General features: G+C 42.7%; 1 protein-coding gene across 3 annotated transcripts in view; it reads left to right on the top strand.

The window, feature by feature from the left end:
• LOC113140874 (thyroid hormone receptor alpha) overlaps positions 1 to 22814 on the top strand; it is a 72906-nt gene that overhangs the window by 31739 nt on the left and 18353 nt on the right. For 2 of the 3 annotated variants that reach the window (XM_026324952.1, XM_026324954.1), the window contains one exon: positions 538 to 764. In XM_026324952.1, coding sequence (XP_026180737.1) covers positions 721 to 764 — 44 coding nt within the window. In that variant the 5' untranslated portion in view covers positions 538 to 720. Of the gene's footprint in view, positions 1 to 537; positions 765 to 15501; positions 15567 to 22814 lie in introns of those variants that run through there. The other variant, XM_026324955.1, reaches the window with a different exon arrangement.

The following is a 22814-nucleotide window of genomic DNA, read 5'->3' as shown; positions in this document are numbered from 1 at the left end:
TTCCAGTGTTTGTGCAATGGCTCTGATTGGTTTTCTATCTTCTCTCAGCTTCACAATTGTTTGTTTTTCATCCATAGTCAGCTCTGTGGTTTTCATGAACCCAAATCTAAAACAGAGTGTAGACATTCACCACTATTTATTGTTTGAATAGTCAATTTAGTAGGACACACCTGGGCAACAAAACACACCTGTCACAGTCACATGTTCCAATACTTTTGCTCAGATGAAAAGTGGGTGGGTTCAAACAAAAGGTGCAATCTTCAAAGTTGTGCATTAGATCCAGATATAAATACCTGGAAATAAAGGCTGAAATGTTGATCTTTTGTCTTATGTTCATCTTTAATGTCAAACCCAAATATTTTCAATTTACAGCAGAAATAAAGGAATTGGCCTTACTCTTCCAATAGTTTTGGAGGGGAGTATATACTTCACTCTGAAATGTTATATAATCGTGTATATGTGAAATGTAATGTAACATTCAGATGTATAAATGTTAATGTCTCTTTCTTGTATTGTCTTTTCTCTGCATTCCTCCAGCTTTCTTTTGCTTTCTCTGATGTCCCACCCACCATGCTCCACCCAGCCAGTCACCACCCAGATTCTCAACATGGCTATCTACTGAAGTGGCCGCCAGCGAATGCTGTACAACCTGGCGAGCTTGGGGTCCGCCTCGTTGTCCTGTGATTGGCCACTGGACAGGACTGAGGCCAATCAGAGCCAATGTACAAGCAGGACAGCAATTCGTCAGATGGGGATGAGAAAGGGTGAGACTTAGACTTTGTGTGTGTTGAATAGAAAGTGATGGTTTGTGCTGTGTGGGTGTGTGGATCTCTGATGTAAACATGAAATAAAAGCAGAGATTAAAGGCGATTTGACAGACGTGATAGATGAAAGAATAGCTTCTGTGTCAAAGTACAATTTTGTATAATAAGAGCTTTCAAATTCCTGCCTCAAGCACCTCCATACTACAACAGCAGTGTGGATAAATTGGGCTTGATGCTTACAAAAAAGAACAGAATATGAGCAAATGTTTACAAACAGATGAGTGCTTGTGCAGCAGCGTCTAAATAAATAAATGAAGAAAAGAATGCCGTGTCGCTGGGTGGGGGATAAGTGGGGGGAGGGACAGCATATTTTTAGGAGAAGTAAAAGGGAAGGCAGACCTCTCTGACATGCTTCCATCTGTGTCCTCGCTGTTTCTCCGGCACGTGCCGTCACATAGACGTGCACACGCATTGTGCCCTCAACGCCTCATTAAATAAATTCGTTCTGAGCCAACGAAGAAGAGAGTGCAAACAGCAGGCAAGTTTAATCCCATCCAGAACAAGTATTCAATGTTCAGTATAAAATGACACATGAATTCAATATTTAAACTATATAACAATTACACTTTCATAAGAGTTGATTTACACTAATGAGGCCAAACATTATGACCAGCATGGACCCTAAGCAGTTTGCAGCTCAAGCATATCAGGGTGTGAGACACACGGTGAAAAATTCCTCCATATAAATTCTGTCACTCATGCCACAGTCGTCCTTCTGTCTATTCACACAGGGAGGGACAGCCTTTGTTGCTGTAGTGCATTCATGCTGCACAGGTTTGCATCCTATCTCAAACCACTGTTGGTATGAACATTGGAGAGATATGATTGGCCACTAATTGGAGAGCTCCTAAATTTTGCTTTTTCTAACTGGTAAAACTTGAATGGATCTTTTTTTTTTTTTTTTTTTTTTTCATGCCTCTTTTATTCTGTACACACCAAAATCATGTGTGGTCTTCAGTCTATTAAGGCTGAAGGCTACAGTGGCACTGCATTAACACCAGATAATAGGAACTCATCAGGTCTTTTGACCTTCTATCCTTTCCCCTCACGTTTCAATCAGGCCAGAGCTGTTGGTTTTCTCCTGACTCATTGTTCTGACGCGCTTCCTGTGAGTATGTGTGATTTGTGTGTGTGTGTGTGTGTGTGTGTGTGTGCGCGCAGATATTCGTATGAGCAGAATGTGCACACATTTATGCCGCGACAGGAGTGTGTGAATTGAATGCATGCATTTGGTGTATGTGTGTTGGTGTCTGTGTGTGGATTAGTGGAGCAGAGAGAGCGGGATTAGGAGCAGCGAGGGCAGATGGAGCCACAGAAAGCAAAGGACAGCTCAGGTCACTTCGGTGTGTGACATCACCATGGGATTGTTGCTTTGTGCTTGTGCACATACGCATGTGTGTGTTTCTGACAAAGTGTCATTGAGCATGCACGTGTTCTTGTGAGCACTGCCTCATGCCCTGACCCCTCCCATTGGTGATTTCTGAGTCACTGAGTGTTGAGGGTGCACACACACAGACGCTGATGCAAAACTTCACATAGCCTGGAGCAGGGGATGCTGAAATAGACTTTGGTGTGTGTGTGTGTGTGTGTATGTGCCCATATCAGATTAGTGTGAATCCTCTGAATGTTTCAAAAGTCAGTTGATTTTCAACATTTCATTTAATATATAAATGGGATGTCTGTGACTCTGTGTGTGTGTGTCTGCTCATAGATTTGTTCGACTGGTGAAGTTCTGTTAGTGCTACTGCAAATAAAAGATTTGTATTTTTGCCTGAAATATTGCTGAGAGGGGAGTATTAAATACTGCTAAATATGAATTAAAGAAGCAAAATCAAAACAATATAATTGGCAGAAGGGTTTAAATTTAGTTGGCAAACTGAAAGTATACGTGTGTAGACACATTATGCTGGTAAGTTGAAATGGTTGATACTCAAGAAAGTGATGTGAAAGACATGTTAGAATTATTTTTCCTACAGAACATTTACAGTAACTTCTGGAAATTTTCCCAGTTGAACCATTTAGCTTACATTATTACTGTATAAACTGGCTGCTTTTATTATTTTTCTGGTTGCAGCGTGGCCACAAAATGCACATCATGTCGACCTGTGTGGGTTTGCAGGGACTTCTTTGCTAATGTTTGCAGCCCAAAATTTGTGGTTGCACTACAAAAGTGCCAGCTGCAGATACAGTAGAAAATTAAACCTAACGTTCATTTTATACATTTTTTGTCTGATTTACTAAGATCCAAAATAACTTGTACTGAATTGTGTGTTTCGTTGGTGGGCATTTTTCAGGTATATTTAAGAAAAATTGCGTGATTGACAACAGGTTCAAACAATTTTAGTTTCAATGAGGGCTTTGTTTCAGTGGCGTCCACTAGGGAGAGGGTAACGAAAGTCACTTTGAAAAAATGACAAGCATAAATGCAAGAGGAATTTCTATCCGTATATCTACATTCAAATTGTGACAGAGCAACAGTGGCACTGACTGCAGACAGTGCACACGTACAACACACACACACTATGCTTTTTCTCTTCCCTTCAATTCTTTATAATTGGTTCAGAAAAGGGATGTTTTCACATTCACATACATTAATCTTAACTTTGCAGAGAGGCTTACTTGGTGAAAAGTGCTATAGTATCTATACCCGCTTATTCCTTAACCAGGGTCAACGGGGATCTGCTGGAACCTATCCCATCTCTTTTGGGTGGAAGGCAGGGGTACACCCTGGACAGGTCACCAGTCCATCACATGGCCCTGTGATGGACATTCAATTCAGTTGTAAAGTGTGCCCAAACTTTTGACTGGTAGTGTAGTTTGTTTAGAAAGACAGGGAAGTAACTTCCAGACATACAGTTTCACACCCATGGGCTTTCTTTCTCACATGACCTGCATGAGTATGTTTTTGGTTAATTTTTGCTAAAAATAACTGGTTTGAGTGTTTTGGGGGTTTTTTTTCATAACATATGGATCTAGGGAGCTTTATATATGTTAGTAACTGAATTTTATGTATATATATTTTTTCATTTAAGTAATTGGTTAAGCCTAATTGGAAGAGACTACAGGTTTAAAAAGGGACTGCCATGGAGTTCGTGTTACAGTGAAGTAACAGCTGTTGGAGTTTGCATTTTCTCCTACATGTATATTGCACACTCAGCTAAAAACACCTCACTTTGCATATTTTTTTAAAGCAAAGGTGCAAAATCCACCTCTATGCTATTTGTTATGTCAGTTATGACGAGATGAGAGAGGACCCAAGGACAGATTCAAATAGTGAACCAGAGTTTGTTTAAACAACAAAAAATCACTGGAGATCAATCCAAAACACAAAACACTCCAGGGCAACTCGGGGCCCTCCCTCGCTGAAGTACGCTGCAATGTACGGCTTGTTCAGGGCAGCGTGCCCTCAGCGAAGCAAGCTACTCGACTCAAGGAAAACAGGGTCAGGAACCTGAAGAAACAGAGAACAGTTTTGATGTATTTGTTTGATAGGTTTCTCTTAAATGAGTGAAACAGGCGAGATGCTACCGTGTGTAGTTAGCAGGACGAACTGGTGATGAGGGAGAGATGAACCAGAGCTTTTATTATAGACGGTGAGTAATTGGAACCAGGTGATGCTCATCAGCAGCTACCGTTCTCCCGTGGCACACCTTTGGATAATACGCACAGTGGAGACAGCACAACACACGCTTAGGTAGAAAGGGAATGGAGACACAAGGTGACTGGGAGGACCAGTACTGCCGCCTCATGACCGTACCCCCTCCCTTACAGTCGCCACTCAGCGACCCCCAGGCTTGTCAGGGTGTCTCCAGTCTCTGGTCTTCCTTCACCAGGGTAGGGTCTAAAATGGCAGACACCCAAGAGTGCTCCTCTCGGGGGGGGCATCATCGATGAGCCGGGGAGGTGGTGTTGGGTTGGCTGGGGGGTTCAATGGGCTCGCAGACACTGGTTTCAGCTGGGACCCAGCTGGAAAACTGGGTGAATTCTCATATGGGGCGGGAGGCGGAGCCGGACTGCTGTGGGGTTGATGAGTCTCTCTACAGGGAAGGGTCCAATGTACCGGGGGAGAGTTTACGAGGCTCAGTCTTAAGTGGGATGTTTCAAGTTGATAGCCATACCGACTGCTCCGGTTGGTAAGATGGGGCTGGGGACCTCCGGCGGTCAGCCAATTGCCGGTTTTGCTCTACAGCTCCCTGAAGAGCTGTCTGTGTGTCTCCACACCCAACGGCAGCGACGGTGATGGTGTTGGAGTGACGGGACTGCCACTTCCTGTTCCTGGGTGTCAAACAACGGGGGCTGATAACCTAAGGAGGCCTCAAAGGGGATTAATCCAGTAGCAGAACTTAGTTGCGTATTGTGAGCATATTCAACCCAAGGCAGGTACTTACTCCAGGAGGTGAGACAAGACACAGTGACACAACGCAGAGCTACTTCCAGGTTCTGGTTTACTCGTTTGGTCTGCCCATTGGTTTGGGGGTGGAAACCAGAAGATAAGCTCACCGTTGCCCCCAGGTTCTCACAGAAAGCCCTCCAGACTTGGGAGGTAAATTGGCGACCTCGGTTGGACACTATGTCCCGTGGAATTCCATGTAGCCGGAACACATGCTGGGTTAATAAGTGGGCAGTCTCAAGAGCAGTGGGAAGCTTGGGAAGGGGAATGAAGTGTGCGAATTTGGAAAACCTGTCTATTATGGTTAGGATAATGGTAATACCTTGAGAGGGGGAAGTTGAGGGCTATGTGCGACCGGGGCCTTGAAGGTATTGGCAACGGTTGAAGTAGTCCGGGTGCTGGTTGGTGTGACGCCTTCCCTTGCGCGCATACTGCACAAAGGCCCGGATGTCCTGGTCTAGGGATGGCCTTCAGAATCTTTGCTGTACCAGGTCCTTGGTGCAAGCGATTCCTTGCAGGCGAGCTTGGTTCTATGGGCCCACTGGAGAACCTGTGATCAGACAGAGTTGGGTACAAAGAGTCTGTTACTTGGGCCAGTGCCTGGGTCTGGTTCATTACTCTGAGCTTGTTGTACTTGGTTCTTGATTTCCCAGGTGACTGCTGCTACCGCTATCCACTTCCCGCTGCTGGGAGGCAGAATGGATGCAAGCTCGGGATCTGACTCTGTGGGGGCGAAGTGGCGGGAGAGGGCATCGGGCTTGGTGTTGCGTGACTCTGGGCGGTAGGTGACCGAAAACTGGAATCAGTTAAAAATCAAAGGTCACCGCACCTGTCGAGCATTTAACTGCCTGGGCGACTGCAGGTAGGCTAGGTTCTTATGGTCAGTCCAAACTATAAATGGATGTTCCGCTCCATCCAACCAGTGCCTCCATTCTTCTAGGGCTAGTTTAATAGTGAGGAGTTCCTTATTGCTCACGTCATAGTGGCGCTTGGCCCGGGATAGACGCCGGGAGAAGAAGGCATAGGGATGCAACTTGTTATCAGACTCCGCGCGTTGGGATAGAATAGCCCCGACTCCTACATCGGCGGCATTGACCTGTACAATGAACTGCCACTGTGGGTCTGGTTGCAGGAGGATAGGAGCCGAGGTGAAGCGTGCCTTTAGCTTAGTAAAAGCCGACTGCGCCTCCAGAAGCCAGATGAATGGCACTTTGGGGGATGTGAGCCAGGTAAGGGGCTGGGCCATGCTGCAGAACCCATGAACGAAGCGGCGGTAAAAATTCAGGAACATGTGAGACTGCGAGAAAATCAGGATGTCGTCCAAATAAACAAAAACATATTTGTTTAAAAAATCTCTGAGGACATCGTTTATCATTGAGTGGAAAACGGTGGCCGAACGGCATCACCAAATATTCAAAATGCCCTAGAGGGGTTTTTTTCCATTCAGTGCCCTCCCGGATCCAAATAAAATAATAAGTGTTGCGGAGGTCGAGTTTTGTAAAAATAGTCGCTCCCTGTAGCAGCTCGAATGCTGAAGAAAGCAGGGAAAGTGAATAGCGGTTTCCTCTCAACAAAGAAAAAAACGGACCTCACTGAGGACGATGAGGGCCGTATAAATCCTAATGCAGGGTACCCGTCAATCAGGAAGGAAGCGAAGCACCTGGGAGGAAATCAATGGGGCAGTTAAAGGGCCGGTGCGGGGGTAACAATAGGGCCTTTTCTTTGCTGAAAACTTGCACCATGTCATGATAGCACTCTGGGACACCTGTTAATTCAGTTGTTTTCTCAACGGAACAACTCTGGTTAAGAGTGGGGGTCAGCCCTGCCTGGAGGCAGGTGACATTGCAACGCTGACTCCACTCTGTGATCTCTCCGGTAGCCCAATTAATGCGAGGGTTATGGCATTGCAGCCAGGGAAGACCCAACACCAGGGCTGATTGTGGTTAGGAATAATTTTAAAAGTAATTTCCTCTTGGTGGTTACCCAAGAGGGTTAAAGTCAGGGGAATTGTAGTCTGTGTGACGCGGATGAGCAGATGGCCATCTAGGGTGTCGGCTCTCAAAGGTGAAGGTAGGAGACGTAAAGACACTCCGATCTGACGCGCCAACTCTGCATCTAAAAAGTTGTCGCCCGCACCCGAATCGACAGTTTGACACGGGAAATGTCCTCTGGTCAACCATGAGGACGGCTTACAAATTTATCTGGGGTATTCGGTGCGGTCCAACACCCGACTCACCAGCACCCCCAGGCTTACTGATGAGGCGGCCTGTTTTTTGGCCATTGTGGGCAAATTTTAAGCATGTGACCCAACTCGCCACAGTATAGACACAATCCCCCCTGTATCACTGCCGCCGCTCTTTGGGGGTTCAGACCTGCATGACCCAGCTGCATGGGTTCTTCCAGTTCCGTTGAGGTAGTAGTTGCGGTCGGGAAGGACCTGGGAGCTGGCTGTCGTGTTGTGGATTCCAGGGTAGATGGGGCCGGAAGAGCCCATTCCAACTTGCCTCTCTCTTGTCGCCTCTCCCGAATTCAACCATACAGGAGAATCACCTGGTCTATAGAAGATGGGAAATCGGGAGCTTGGTCCCTCCAGGGTACTTCATCTTTGAGTTGCTCTGAGAGTCCTCGTTTAAACAATTCCTTCAATAATGGGGTAATCCACCACACTCCTGTTTCCCTAGCGAATGGCGAGTAGCCCTGTGTCAGCCTCTCCAGCGTAATCAGGACAGTTAAAAAACTGACTGAAAACCTTGAGGAACTGGGCGAGTGTCATATTAGTTAAGGGAAAACAAAATCCAAAACTACATGGCCCTGTGTGAAAAAGTGTTTGCCCCTCATGTTAAAACATAACTTAACTGTGGTTTATCACACCTTAGTTCAATTCCTCTAGCTACACCCAGGGCTGATTACTGCCACACCTGTTTGCAATCAACAAATCACTTAAATAGGACCTGCCTGACAAAGTGAAGTAGACCAGAAGATCTTCAAAAGCCTGGCATCATGCCGACATCCAAAGAAATTCAAAAACAAATGATAAAGAAAGTAATTGACATCTATCAGTCTGGAAAAGGTTATAAAGCCATTTCTAAAGCTTTGGGACTGCAGCGAACCACAGTGAGAGCCATTATCTACAAATGGCGAAAACATGGAACAGTGGAGAACCTTCCCAGGAGTGGCTGGCCGACCAAAATTACCCCAAGAGCACAGCGACGACTCATTCAAGAGGTCACAAAAGACCCCACAACAACATCCAAAGAACTGCAGGCCTCACTTGCCTCAGTTAAAGGTCTGGAAGAAGATTCTGCCTCCGCCCACATGAGCGACCTTCCCCGTAACAGTCCAACCATAAAAGAAGTCTTGCACTTATCTGTGGAGTAGGTCCGGAGTCGCATTTCAAAAATGTTCGAACATTGAAGAAGAAATTCTCCGCAGTTTCCAGGGTTCCCTTGATACGGTTCAGGATACCTGACGTGCAGGTCAGACTGGTGCATAGGCGGGGGTGGTGATCGTGCGTAGGGTTAGGTGGCGAGGCCGTCTGCAATGTGTCAGCAGACACTGCAGGAGCTGCATGGTTAGTGTCTGCACCTGATCCATAAGTTGTGTCATGTGCATAGCCATTTCCTGGTTCATCTTAACCATGTGGTCATGCAAGACCCCTTGCCGGGATAACGCCTCGTGCAGGGCACTGCTGTCCAGGTGTGTGTCGGGCTGGGAATCCGCTGGGTACATATGTCCAGTTCGCTCTGTTACATCAGTTATGACGAGATAAGAGAGGACCCAAGGACAGATTCAAATGGTGAATCACAGTTTGTTTAAACAACAAAAAAATCACTGGAGATCAATCCAAAACACAAAACACTCCAGGGCAACTCTGGATCATCCCTCGCTGAAGTACGCTGCGATGTACGGCTTGTTCAGGGCAGCGTGCCCTCAGTGAAGCAAGCAACTCGGCTGGAGGAAAACAGGGTCAGGTGCATCACAGGTAACTGCTGATGTACAGGAACCTGAAGAAACAGAGAACAGGTAAGTATTCGTTTGGTTTCTCTTAAATGAGTGAAACAGGCGAGATGCTACCGTGTGTAGTTAGCAGGACAAACTGGTGATGAGGGAGAGATGAACCAGAGCTTTTATTATAGACGGTGAGTAATTGGAACCAGATGATGCTCATCAGCAGCTACCGTTGTCCCGTGGCACACCTGTGGACAATACGCACAGCGGAGACAGCACAACACACGCTGAGGAAGAAAGGGAACGGAGACAAGGTAACTGGGAGGACCAGTACTGCTGCCTCATGACAGCTATTTGCTCATTTGAAAGACATAATCCTCAGTGCACACCCTCAGGAGATTAGTTTGCACGTATTTGTACACACAAACCTTTCATAAATCAGGCCCTATATGTAGTGTATTCCCCATTCTTGGTCCTATTTTTGTAAAGTAGTCACACACTTTTTCACTTTTTTATGTTGTTCAGCCAAATACACTAAACAACAAAGCTTTTTTCATACTAGAAGGTCAGAGAAAACAGGAGGTCTGCATATACAGTAACAGCACAGAGATTTTAAATGCCAGATTTGTAGATGACCTGTTTCTATGTGCAGACTTCATGTTTACTTTATTCTCTAACTCTGATTTTATGTCCCTTTTTTCACAGTTTTTCCTTGGGTGGCACATGATGTTCCTTACTTTGTCGCCATCTTATTTTGGTGTGCATTGTCTGCATATCCTTCAGCCCATTTTTAGTAGAACATGTATAGAAGTGCTTCCACTGTCCCTATGTAAGAGAAGCAAAGATAGGTGTGTTAACCATCATCAGATTGGTTCTGTGGTCAGTCAGTTCATTATTTGTTTCTTATTGTTGAGAACAATATGAATCTTAATGAAAGGAACCAACTTTGATCAATGGTAGCTGTTAACATCTGTAAACAATGACTGGATTATGAAATCACCGGTTTAGAATAAACCAAAGAAATGAAAGCGAGGGCTCCTTTTGAATTCAGGGACCACAGTAATGTGTGTTGTTTCTCCCCCGAGAACTGAGCTGATTTTATTTCTGTTAAAGAGCCAAAAGCCCATTCTTCCTTTCTCAACGAGACTTGCTCCCAGTTAACACTTGTGTAGATGTACATTGGGTTTATTAGCTGCAGCAGCACAGGCACAAACACAGCAGCTGTGCATTTCTTTACAACTCCTTGGCCATTTGACCTGCTGAATTTGATGCGTGTGTCATGGGGAAGGACAGTCTAAATTAATATGCACTGTTATGATGACTTGACAGAGGGACACAAACACACTTTTAACCTCTGACCATAATTTACTTTCAATACTTTTGAGATGTACATACTGACAGCTCCCAACATCATTCCTTTACCCCACATCATGTTGAGGGTTATGCTTGAAAGACTGCTCTTGGCTTGTATTAGAGCACACTATAGAAATTGTCAAACTTGTCATTAGAAGCCAGGAAAGTTCATCTCGACTTTTCTTGGTCAGAGGACTACATTAGCCCTTGTGAAACACACACAAATCCTATGTGTGTCTGACCTAACCCCTGGCTTCATGTGATAGCAGTGTGACATAACACGGTCAGGGTTGCAGGGTTTCTCCTCAGCGAGCTATAATGTCACAATGTCATTCAATTTTAGTGTGAGAGTTATCTATCAAATGAGAGCATGTGTTCTCCTTAAGCCGCATCAACTATAAAAAATTAACTACATGAAAATCTCTTGTTTTCTGCGCTCGTTCTTTGTTTTGGACATGTGACTGTGAGCAAGGCTACACATGTCTGCATCGTCACAGTCAGTTCAATCTCGACGTAAAAAGATCTGGCACAGCTGTGCCAGCGAGATAACCTCTCCCTTAACATCAGTAAGACCAAGCAGGTGGTGGTGGATTACAGGCAAACATTCCTCCATTAACAGAGGCCAGAGCAGAACATTGCTGCAGTGCTTTTAATTTCCTCAAGACAGAGAATCTGTCATGGGATCACACTCAGGAACTGTGTGTGATTATGAATCTGTTGTCTGGTGAATCTGTTATCTACGGCAGCCCCGGACGTTTGGCTCAGTCCAACAGATTTTAAGGCCATTTGTCAGCTGTACCATGGAGAACATCCTGAGTGGCTGCATCTCCTAGGACAGTATCACAGCTTCCGTAGTTTGTAATGCAGGCGTTCTGAGTCTTAAAGCCAAGCTTGGATAATCCCAGTGATTTCAGCAGAGATATTTTTTTAGCCTTTGAAAAGCTTTTACATGCCCTTTTACAAATATGCTACTGTATCAGCTTATGATATAACGGACAGCTGCTCAATTGTTTAGTCTTTTAAATAAAGCCTCATATTTCCTTAGTACAGTGCTTCCTAAAGTGGGAGGTGGCATAGCTGTTGCAGGTGGGGGGCGTGGGTTATGATTGAGTACTGACGGCATAACATGAGGCACTTATGGACTGGAAGAACTTTTTCATATTTCTTAGAACCATTGGTAAAGGTTTCTCGTTTTGTGACTTCGGAGTTGGTACAATAGGAACCACAAGTGCCATACATTTACATTGATTCATTAAACACTGAGCCAATGCAGCACCACCAACCGGCATTTTTAAAAGTTTTAATCTTGTAAAAAACAGATTTCTCATTAAAAAAAACTCACACAAATGGGCTTACACAAAAGTCCACACTGTCTACAAGACAGTGGTGTGAAATTTCATCTGACACATCAAAGTAAAATGTGAAAAAAATACTATAGAGTATAAATGGTTTTAAATGGGCACCTTGTAGAAAGTTTGTGAATCACTGCCACAGTGACACAATTCAAAAACCTTATAACAGCTGCTGTTAACTTCAAAGAAATCTAATGATAAACCCTTAAAGAAACTGATATTTCAAAAATTTTATTTTCTTACACAGCAATAAATATGTAACTATAGCAAGTAACCAGTTAGCTTAGCATAATGCAAAGACTGGAAATAGAGACACAGCTAGCCTGCCCTACTGACACTTAAAACTATTTCTCATTCATTCAATGTATAAAAATAATAAAGTAAAAATAGCACTCTACATCTGAACATACTATTTCTGCCTGCTTCCAGTCTTCATGTTAACCATTGCTCAAGCTTCAAATTTGCAATTCAGACATAAGTGATTTTCTCATCTCAGCAAGAATTGTAAAACTATGTCCTTTTACTGCTTTTTTATCCTCATGAACTTCCTGTCAAAGTCAAAACTTTCACCTAAGCAGTTGAACTTACACAGGTTAGACAAAAAGATTAAAACATTCAGGAAGGACCAAAGTATAAACCAAAGCCAGTTTTGAGGACTTGTAACCGAAAAACAAGATGTTTGCATCCACTATGTGAATATTCTGAGTGTCTGCACTGAATATTTAGGTTTTACATCTTGAAAAAATATATTTGAAATCCACTCAGTCTCTGCTTTGACATTGTGTGTCAAAAAACAGTCGTGATTTGGCAGCACACTGAACAATGGTCACTTTTGATCAGGGCATTTGCTTAAAAGTAGAAGTCAAAAGCAGCTAGATGACATGGTTTAATACAAAATTTTCAATTTTGTTCTCTACTCTTCAGTTAGCAAGGCGTCTGACAGATTGCTGACACTGTGGAATATACCTTGAGGTGTTGCTAAAATTGCCAGTGTTTGGTTGAGACATGACAAAAGGGTGACATTGTCAGTAAAGTGGATTAGATGTTAGCAAAAGCCAGAGGAGCAGAGGAAATAAAAGGGGAGGAATGAAAGATGACAAAGAGGCAAGATAAAAATAAAATGAAATATTCACCATCTGAATAAGAATGACATGCTCTCTGACAGCTAAATTATTCTTGATGAATGCATACAGAACCAAAAAAAATAAATCCTGGAGGACTGTGTGTTTATTTAGGTTTTGTGATTCCACCGTGTTTCTCAGGTAAGCACGATCTATGAGCCTTTTATTTTTTTTAAAGGAGCAAAGGGTATGAAATGTTTACCAAATGTAATGCTAGCCGGATTAACAATCCTCAAGACTCTATATACCTTCCAATCTTACTGCTGCACTTTTACCCCATCTTATAGAGGAGATTGAGTTTTTCCTTTAAATACCTTCTTTATCAAGGATTTTGTTGCCAGTGAATAATCACACTGTGTTACTCTCTTTGCATTTTTAGGTTGCAGTTAAACGCACAGTATTTCCAACCCACCCCAGCCCAGCCTTTATTAGCAACCAACCAACAGGGCCACTGTAGGCTACTGGTTACCTGAAGGATGGTGAAACTCTAAAGAACATCATATCCTTTGCTATGAAGTGGGCCAATGATTTATTGATAGCATCATCCTGCTATTCTTTTCGTAGCCAGTGGTAGCTAACTTGAATCCCTGGCTCTCCCATGCTTCTTTGACACTGTCTAGAAGTAGAGAGAAAATACTGCCAAGTTCAACACCATGATAACTTAGCTTTTACACAACTAAAACACAACTAATGTAATATTTTTTGTTTCAGGGCTAGCAAACTAACTGCACATTGCTCTCTGTACCACACACCTCCTGCAGACTTGGGTCTCTTGCACCTCATCTTTTGTACCTAATCAAAAAGACTCTCCCCACACTGGAGAGCTAAGTTTTTTCAAATCTGAGTAGACAGTCTCAGACCCATCTGTAGTCTCCTCTGACATGATTTTGCTTTGTGTTAGTGGCCATGCACTGTGGTAGTAGCTAAATAGCTAGTTACTACTGTGGCTTCTTTTTTCTTCTGTTTTATTGTCAGTGGTAATCAGCAATGAGGCTGTTGGAGCGACAACGAGCTAGGTAATAGCTCTAAATTATTTACTATATTATTATTAACATGATATCAGTATTACAGTCATTTGTTGAGTATCACAGTTATGATCATAAATGGACTGTATAGTGCTTTCCTGCAATCAAGTGCACTCAAAGTGCTTTACACTAATTGCCCACAATCATGCACACAATCACATCACATTTATACACAAGGCGAAACGAGGCTATGCACAAAGTCAGCTCCACTGGTGGAGATAACTGACCTGTCTGTCTAAAAACATCATCTGAAGCCTCACAACACAACATTTTAATTTTCCTGCAGTGGTGTCTTATTCTGGGTATTATAGTGATTTGGAATTTAGTTTTAGTCTTTTGATGAAAATGTGTCTTAAGTTTTAGTCAATTTTGTTGTTGTATTTTGTTTGGTTTTAGTCTAGTTGTAATCAACAAATCTAAGGTCATTCAGGATCTTTCACACACCACTCTAAAACATGAAGACTTTTATTTGGGAGTTAACATATTAAAAGGTGCTTTTTATGGCTTGTTGCTATGGTTTTACACTGCTTAAGGTAGTGTTGTATCTAGTCTTAACTATGGCCTTCACAATTATAGGCTACGATTACACTTGAACAAAAGGAGTTCACAGAGCAGTCTAATTCAATTGATGAGACATCTAGCATCTCTGTGTCCTCATAAGACTTCACTCAGTTGCACTGAGGAGACCGCATCAGCCCACTGTTATGTAATCAAGTTAGCATTAAAGCTTAAGTGAGTTTGGAGGCAGAGAGGCAACACTTCCTTTCACTTTTCTCCTGGGGGAGCAGAACAGAAGAAAGGCAGAACTGAGGAGGATAAAGATAGTGACAGAAGTCAAATGTGAAAATAGCAGCAGAGACGACAGTTGACAGAGAGAAGACGGAGAAAGCAAAGTGAATCAGTGAGATAGTTAGAAGAAGAGATACAAAATAAATGCAGTAAAACAAAGAGCAGGTCGGGTTGTACGAGGTAGACCACAGCAGGATGAGGTGTATTGTGATGAGAGAGTGTCACCAGGGGAGGAACTACACATGCATTCACAGACGGGTACGTGGTGTGGGAGGCCGGACGAGAGGAACTAGAAGGGAAAGAGGGAGGGAGGGGGGAGAGAGAAATAAACAGAGTAGCCATTCCTCCCAGCAGCCAGTCTGAGGTAGAGAGCTACTACTGCCTCAGATATCTGAGCCAGCCGATAGCAGCAGCAGCTCAAGGCTCTGCTTCATTATGCTGTACCTTACTGGGATCAAAGTGAGTGCTCATGTCACTGGGTAGCTGAATCAGCGTGGCAGTGCCTGGGGATTTAAGGACCACCTCTTCGAGGTTTATAGATTAGGGAGAGATACTCTTAGCAACACTTCTTTGCTCTTAAAGAAGTCCCACTGTTGTTATACTGTTTTCATGCTAACAAGGTTGAATTGGACCCATTAATTGACTCAATTAGACTGCTGGGGGACTGGAAAGTGAAGAAAAGAGCTGCTGGGTTACAGCCTCTTCTTCTGAAATTCCTACAGAGGGAGCATCATGCATATCTTACAGCCATACTGCATCAACAGGTTGGTGTGTTTGCGTGAATATATTTGTGTCTATTTATGTGTGTTGACAGTGGGTGTATGGCATGCCTCGTACCTCTTGTTTACAACAGATAGTGTAAGTATAAAATGTCTGTGCTGAGTGCAGCTGAGATGGGCCGGCCTGTGTTAAGTTAGTGTTATTGTCCTCGCTGTCTTTGGCCAGATTTTCTAGTTTTGAGTTGATAACAGTAGTGAACAAATTTGATGTTGAAATTACTATCATTAAAGTAAGTTGTTTGATAAAGTACCTGGAAATCTCAAAGAGAACCTGGGTATTTGTGATTGTAAAAGTTTGTAACATCATTTGCTGCTGTCATTCATCTCACTAATTTAATTATAAGGAAGCTTCCTTCAAAGTAGTACATTATGTTCATTTTAGACAGCTGATGTAAATGTGTCCCCCTTTTTATTACTTTCTTTTTTTATTGTGTGTGTGTGCTTGTGTGAGGGGGGTGTCTAGTGTTGTTAATGCATGTTATTGATTCTATGAACCATGCAAACAGTGAAGCATTTGTTGAAGCTCCCACCGCACAAACACAATCCTCCAGCTGATGATTTTTCAGCTGATGCCCTCAGGATGCAGCTACAGCATAGACTGGACCCTGTGTCTGTCTTTGCAACCACAGCATTAGTTCCATCTGTAACACGTTTAGGGTGTATTTCTAGACACTATATGTGATGTTATATTCAATTATGGCACCATTCAAAGCTTTGTAGCTGTGTGCATTGTTTTCTGTTATTGTGCCTTTTTTGATGCAAGTTTGACACTATCAGTGTCAGTGAGTGTGACACATGTACTCCACTAAGAATAGTAAGGATAGTACAGCTTAGCGAGCAATCATTAACCACCCAGCCATTCATTTGGTGGAGCGTTTGGCAGCTAAACTGTTCTTAAAAACTTGGTGGGAAACAAACTACAATAAATATTGGTTTTACATCCATTGGGTTGATGTAATCAAAATTCCAATGGGATAACAATGTTTTTTCATGTTTGTGGGATGTGTGAATATGCTGGCATGGTTACAATAATAACCTTAAAAGGTGATAATATGTCAGTGTTTTCAGCTTCTTCTACTGCCCCCAAGTGATCAAACATGAAAGAATACAGCTATACAAAATGCACAGAACATGTTTTTGTTTTTGTTTAGATGTTTTTTTGCTTTTCCCTGTAGGATGCATTGTTAGTGTTTTTTGTGCTTGCTGTATGTTTGTTTGTGTTTTTGCTTTTTGTTGTTTTGATGTTACGATCTTTATGTCTTGACGCAAGACTCACGACTCAAAGATTATTTTGTTTATTGTGTTTGTCTAAACGTGTACTGGACAAAATAGAGACAATTTTTATCTGTCCATCCTATAAATTTGTGGACAACATTGACAAACTGACAAACACTGACATATGCTTTTTTATATAGGCAGAACTGAGGGTTTTTCTACTGTGCCAATTGACCAGACAGCAATCTCCAACCACATTAGACAATTTCCACACTCTGCATGGACCTGACCATGTGCACAGCAGTAAAATCTATAAGTCAGCTCAACCATGAAGAGCAGCAAGTACTGAGAAAGAGACATCAGAGGCTTTTTTTTTCATATTTTTTTCGGTTGGAAGAGGAAAGCGGATTTGACAGCCAGTAAGAACGAGAGGGAGGGAGGGAGCAGGGCAGTGTTATCTAATACTGCTGTTGGGAGTTTAGAGAGGAGCGGAAACTGATAAGGACAGAGGAGAGGGGAAAACAGAATGAAAGTAGAGGGAGAAATAGGGAGAAACCAATGTGGGAGAGACAGAGAGAGGAACTGATTTTTTTGAAAGAGAGATGGGAATGGGACAGGAGTGGAGCAAGCAGCCATAGGTGTAGGTAGAAGAATGGGAGGGAAAAGACACAATAATCCAAATCTGCTGCTAAGAAAAGGAGGAGGACTGAGAATTATTGAAACAGATAGCAGGGAGGGAAGAGATGAGTGAAGGAATTGTCTGTGTGCTAGTGTGTGTGAATCACTGGTGTAGGTTTATTCATGTTCTGAGCATTCCAGTATTACAGACACTGAAAGCGCAATAATCTCTATATTTGTAAAACTGGATATGTGATTGAAAGTAAAAAAAAATTATTTTTAGGCACAAGAAAAAAGCACACTGCTGGGTATTGACATAGTCAGGCAGCAGGGGCGTTTTTAGCAACAGAAATTATCAGGTGCTAAGTCATGATTGCACTGGGCTTATGTTTACTAGGCATGATAGGCATTGGAGGGCAGCATGGTGGCTGAGTGGTTAGCACTGTTTCCTCACAGGTTGTGGGTTCCCTTCCCCGGCCTTTCTGTGTGGAGTCTGCATGTTCTCCCTGTGCTTGCGTGGGTTTACTCCGGGTACTCCGGTTTCCTCCCACAGTCCAAAAACATGCATGTTAGGTTGATTGGTGACTCTAAAAATTTGCCCGTAGGAGTGAGTGTGAGTGTGTGAGGTTGTGTGTCTACATGTGGCCCCTGTGATGGACTGGTGACCTGTCCCTGCCTTCCACCCGAGAGGCTCCAGCAGATCCCCGTGACCCTGAGCCAGGAAAAGCGGGTATAGAAAATGGATGGATGGATGGATAGGCATTGGTTGGTTGGGAATGTTTAACCTACCTATATGAATAATACATGATAATAAATAATGTAATAAAAAATGTTATTAACATATTCAGAGGTTATAAACATATTCAGAGGTTAAATTGCCATCTAAAATGGGTTTGTTTCCCTGGCACTGTCCATTCAGTCTCCATGTCTTTGTTGACTATCTAGCAGCTATGGCGAGCCATTTTAACTTTGAACTGATTTCAATTTAATATCTATAATTAGATTTTAGATATCTAAAATTACATTAATTCAAGATATCTAGTCACAACTTTAATTTAAGATATCTCTAATTACATTTTGACTAGTATGAACTACATTTTCAACTAGTCAGAACTACAATTTCAGATATCTAAAGTCCCAAATGATTATGCCTAATGACACCACTGGTCAGCAGCATAGAAAGAAGAAGATGAAGGTAGAACACTGACTCAGACTTGCCTCCAATTGAGCAGTGTATAGGCAAACTCAACAAATCAAACAAGACAAACTGTCTGAGACAGGTCCATTTGACTTCAGCACAGGGTGCATTTTTTGTTTTTTGTTTTTTGGCTGCAGTTGAACCTTAGACTGAGATTTTGTAAGTGGTCAGTCACGTGCTATCCACTAATGGTTACACTAATATTAAGCTAATACAAAAGCTAAAGTTGACTACCAGGGCCTGGATATACACACTCACTGGCCACTTCATTAGGTACACCTTGCTAGTACCAGGTTGGACCCACTTTTACCTTTAGAACTGCCTTAATTCTTCATGGCAAGGTGTTGGAAAAATTTCTCAGAGATTTTGCTCCACATTGACATGATAACGCTGCAGATTTGTTGGCTGCAACTTCATGATATGCATGTCCCGCTCCACCATATCCCAAAGGTGCTCTATTGGATTGATACCAGGCAACTGTGGAGGCCATTGGAATACAGTGAACCCATTGTCATATTTAAGAAACCAGTTTGAGTTTTGTGCATTATCCTGCTGCAAATAGCCATCAGAAGATGGGTACATTGTGGTCAAATGGGATGGACATGGTCAGCAACAATACTTAAGTAGGCTGTGGTGTTTAAACGATGCTCAGTTGGTACTAAGGGGCCAACCAACACCAGCAGCCTGAACCATTGATAGAAGGCAGGATGGAACCATGCCTTCATGCTATTTATGCCAAATTCTGACCCTACCATCTCAATGTCGCAGCTGAACTCGAGACTCGTCAGACCAAGCAATGGTTTTCCAATCTTCTATTGTCCAATTTTGGTGAGCCTGTGCAAATTATAGTCTGAGTTTCCTGTTCTTTGCTGATAGGAGTGACAACTGCTTTCTTAGCCTCAGACAATGAATTCATCTCTGTACTTGTCCTTCTTCTTCTGCTGTAGCCCATCTGCTTCAAGGTTTGAAGTGGGGTGCATTCAGAGATGGTACTCTGCATACCTTGGTTGTAAAAAGTAGTTATTTGAGTTACTATTGCTTTTCTATCATCTTGAACCAGTCTGCCCATTCTCCTCTGACCTCTGACATCAACAAGGTTTTTTGGTACACACAACTGCTGGTCACTGTATGTTTTCTCTTTTTTGGACCATTCTCTGTAAATCCTAGAGATGGTTGTGCACAAATATCCCAGTAGATCAGCAGTTTCTGAAATACTCAGACCAGCCCGTCTTGGACCAACAACCATGCCATGTATTTGAAGATTTTTAATCCGGATTTAGAGCACATCATAGTAGAGAAACAGCACTGTCAAAAGTCTTCATTCAGTCATCACTTCATTGTCTTAGCCTCAGACAATGAATTCATGTCTGTACTTGTCCTGCTAGACCTTAGTGCTGCAATTGGCAGAATCGGTCCTAGCACAGAGCCTTGTGGAACTCCATAACTAACTTTTGTGCATGTGGAAGGTTCATCATAGACATGAACAAACTGGAATCTGTCCAATAAATAGGATTGGAACCATTTTAATGCTGTTCCTCTGATACCAGTCACATGCTCCAATCTCTGTAATAAGATGTTGTGGTCAATAGCGTCAAATGCAGCACTAAGGTCTAGCAGGACAAGTATAGAAACAAGTCCATTATCTGAGGCTAAGAGAAGATCGTTGGTGACTTTTAACAGTGCTGTTTCTGTACTATGATGTGCTCTAAATCCTGATTGAAAATCTTCAAATAGTTCATTTCTGTGTAAGTGGTCTGATAGTTGCTTAGCAACAGCTTTTTCAAGAATTTTAGGAAATAAATGGTAGGTTGGATATTGGTCTATAATTAGCCAAGACTCCTGGATCAAGACTAGGCTTTTGAGTAAGGGTTTGATTATTGCAGTCATAAAGGCATGTGGTACATAGCCTGTTCTGGAGATAAATTTAGTCTAATAAAGGTGAGCTAACTAATGGCAGGGTGTCCTTAAGCAGTCTAGTCAGGACGGGGTCTAAGAGACACGTTGATGATTTAGATGAAGCAACTACAGATGTGAATTCAGAGAGATCTATGGGAGAGAAGCAGTCTAAACATAACTAAGGTCTTACAGATGATTCAAGAGCTACTGTAGTAGAAGATTCATTTATTGCAGGTATAGGAAGCATCTGATGAATTTTATCTCTAATAGTTGTGATTTTATTTGTAAAGAAACTCATAAAGTCATCACTGCTGAGAGCTAAGGGAACACTGGGCTCAACAGAGCTGTGACTTTTTGTCAGCCTGGCTACAGTGCTGAAAAGAAACCTGGGATTGTTCTTATTTTCCTCGATTAGTGATGAATAGTATGCAGTTCTGGCTTTACGGATAGCTTTTTTATATGTTAGTAGACTGTTTTTCCAGACTAGATAAAATTCCTTTAAATTTGTGGAACGCCACTTCCTTTCCAGCCTTCGCGATGCCCGCTTTAAGGTATGAATATGTATATTATACCATGGGGCTAGTCTTCTCTGATTCACTAACTTCTTTTTCAGAGGGGCCACAGTATCAAGCGTTTCATGCAGTGAGGCTACAGCACTGTCAACAATATGATCAATTTGGTAGGGAGTGGGATTGAGGCAGCTGCCCTCCACTGTGTTGGCACATGGCATAGATGTAAATTAAGATGGAATCATTTTCTTAAATTTATTTACAGCGTTGTCAGATAAACATCTGCTGTAGTGGAAATTTTTTCCAAATGCTGCATGATCCATTATCTTAAATTCAAAAGTTATTAAAGAATGATCTGACAAAATAGGATTATGGGGAAACACTATTAAAAGTTCAATTTCGATGCCATAGGTCAGAACAAGATCAAGGGTGTGATTGACACAGTGGGTTAGTTTATTAACATTTTAAGTGAAAGCAAATCTAATATTGAATTAAATGCAGTGCTGAGGCTGTTATTTTCAACATCTACATGAATGTTAAAATCTCCAACTATAATGACTTTATCTGATCTAAGCACTAAATCAGACAGGAAGTCAGGGAATTCAGTTGAAAACTCTAAGTAAGCGACAGGTGGACGGTACAAAATGACAAGTAGAACTGGTTTTTGTGTTTTCCGGTTTGGATGTGAGAGGCTCAGAGTGAGGCTCTCAAATGAGTTATAACTGTTCTGAGAATGAAAGTTTAATAATAAGTGTCAAAACCATGAGGTTTTAATTTGAAAAGACCAAAAACGCTCACAGACTGGTACTCAGTGCAGGCAGGGTTTTATTAAAGAAACAAACACAAGAAACTTAAACTGAGGTCTCGGGAAAACAGGAACAGTAACCAGACAAGATAAACACAGGGCTCGGAAACTGACACATGAACACAGAACTCGAAGGAAGAGAAACCACGTACACAGAACTCAGACTACACAGACTCGGGGGTGCCAAAGCACGTACACAGAACTCAGGGGGTGCCGAAGCACATACACAGAATACAGTCTGGTCACTCACACTCTGGGGGACACAGACTCAGAACACAGAATACGGTCTGGTCACACACTCACGGGGACACAGACTCACACAAGGAACTCAGAGAAGGTCTGGTCACACACACTCACGGGGACACAGACTCATACAGGAAACTCAGAGGAAGACACTAGGACAGAACACGGGACATCCACCCTGGGTCACGCACACACTAGGGGACTCACAGGGGAACCCAAACACAAGCACACGAACACAGGGCATCCAGCCTGGGTCTCACACACTCCTAGGGACACAGCAGGGGATGCTAACACACACACACGCACGACTCGGGAATGGCCTGGGTCACACACACAGACGGGACACTTCAGGCACACAAACACATAGATACAGAACTCGGGAGAGACAGAGTACAACACTAGACAAGACGGAGGACTAGGAGGAGAACAGAAAGAAAAGGGCTACTTAGCAAACAAAGGCAAAAATCCAAACAGGGAAAAACTCTGGTAGGACAGGAACAAAGGGCTGGGAATGTCTGGCAACTCAGAAACACTGACTGGGACGACACGACAACCTGGCAAAGACTGTGGGAGAAGGAGGGGTATTTAAACTAAGAGGGAAAAACGAGACACGGGTGAAAACAATCAAAATCAAAACAAGGTAACACGAATAGCCAGTGTGGTCTTTCAAAATACAAGTCCATGGCAGGAAGTCCATAGCAGGATCCTGACAATAAGTTTGAGAGGAAGATTGCAGCTACTCCTCCACC

This window comes from Mastacembelus armatus, chromosome 8 (assembly GCF_900324485.2).
Source record: "Mastacembelus armatus chromosome 8, fMasArm1.2, whole genome shotgun sequence".
NCBI lineage: Eukaryota > Metazoa > Chordata > Actinopteri > Synbranchiformes > Mastacembelidae > Mastacembelus > Mastacembelus armatus.
Note: the sequence above shows the minus strand (reverse complement) of the source record. Positions and strands in the feature narration are given on the sequence as shown.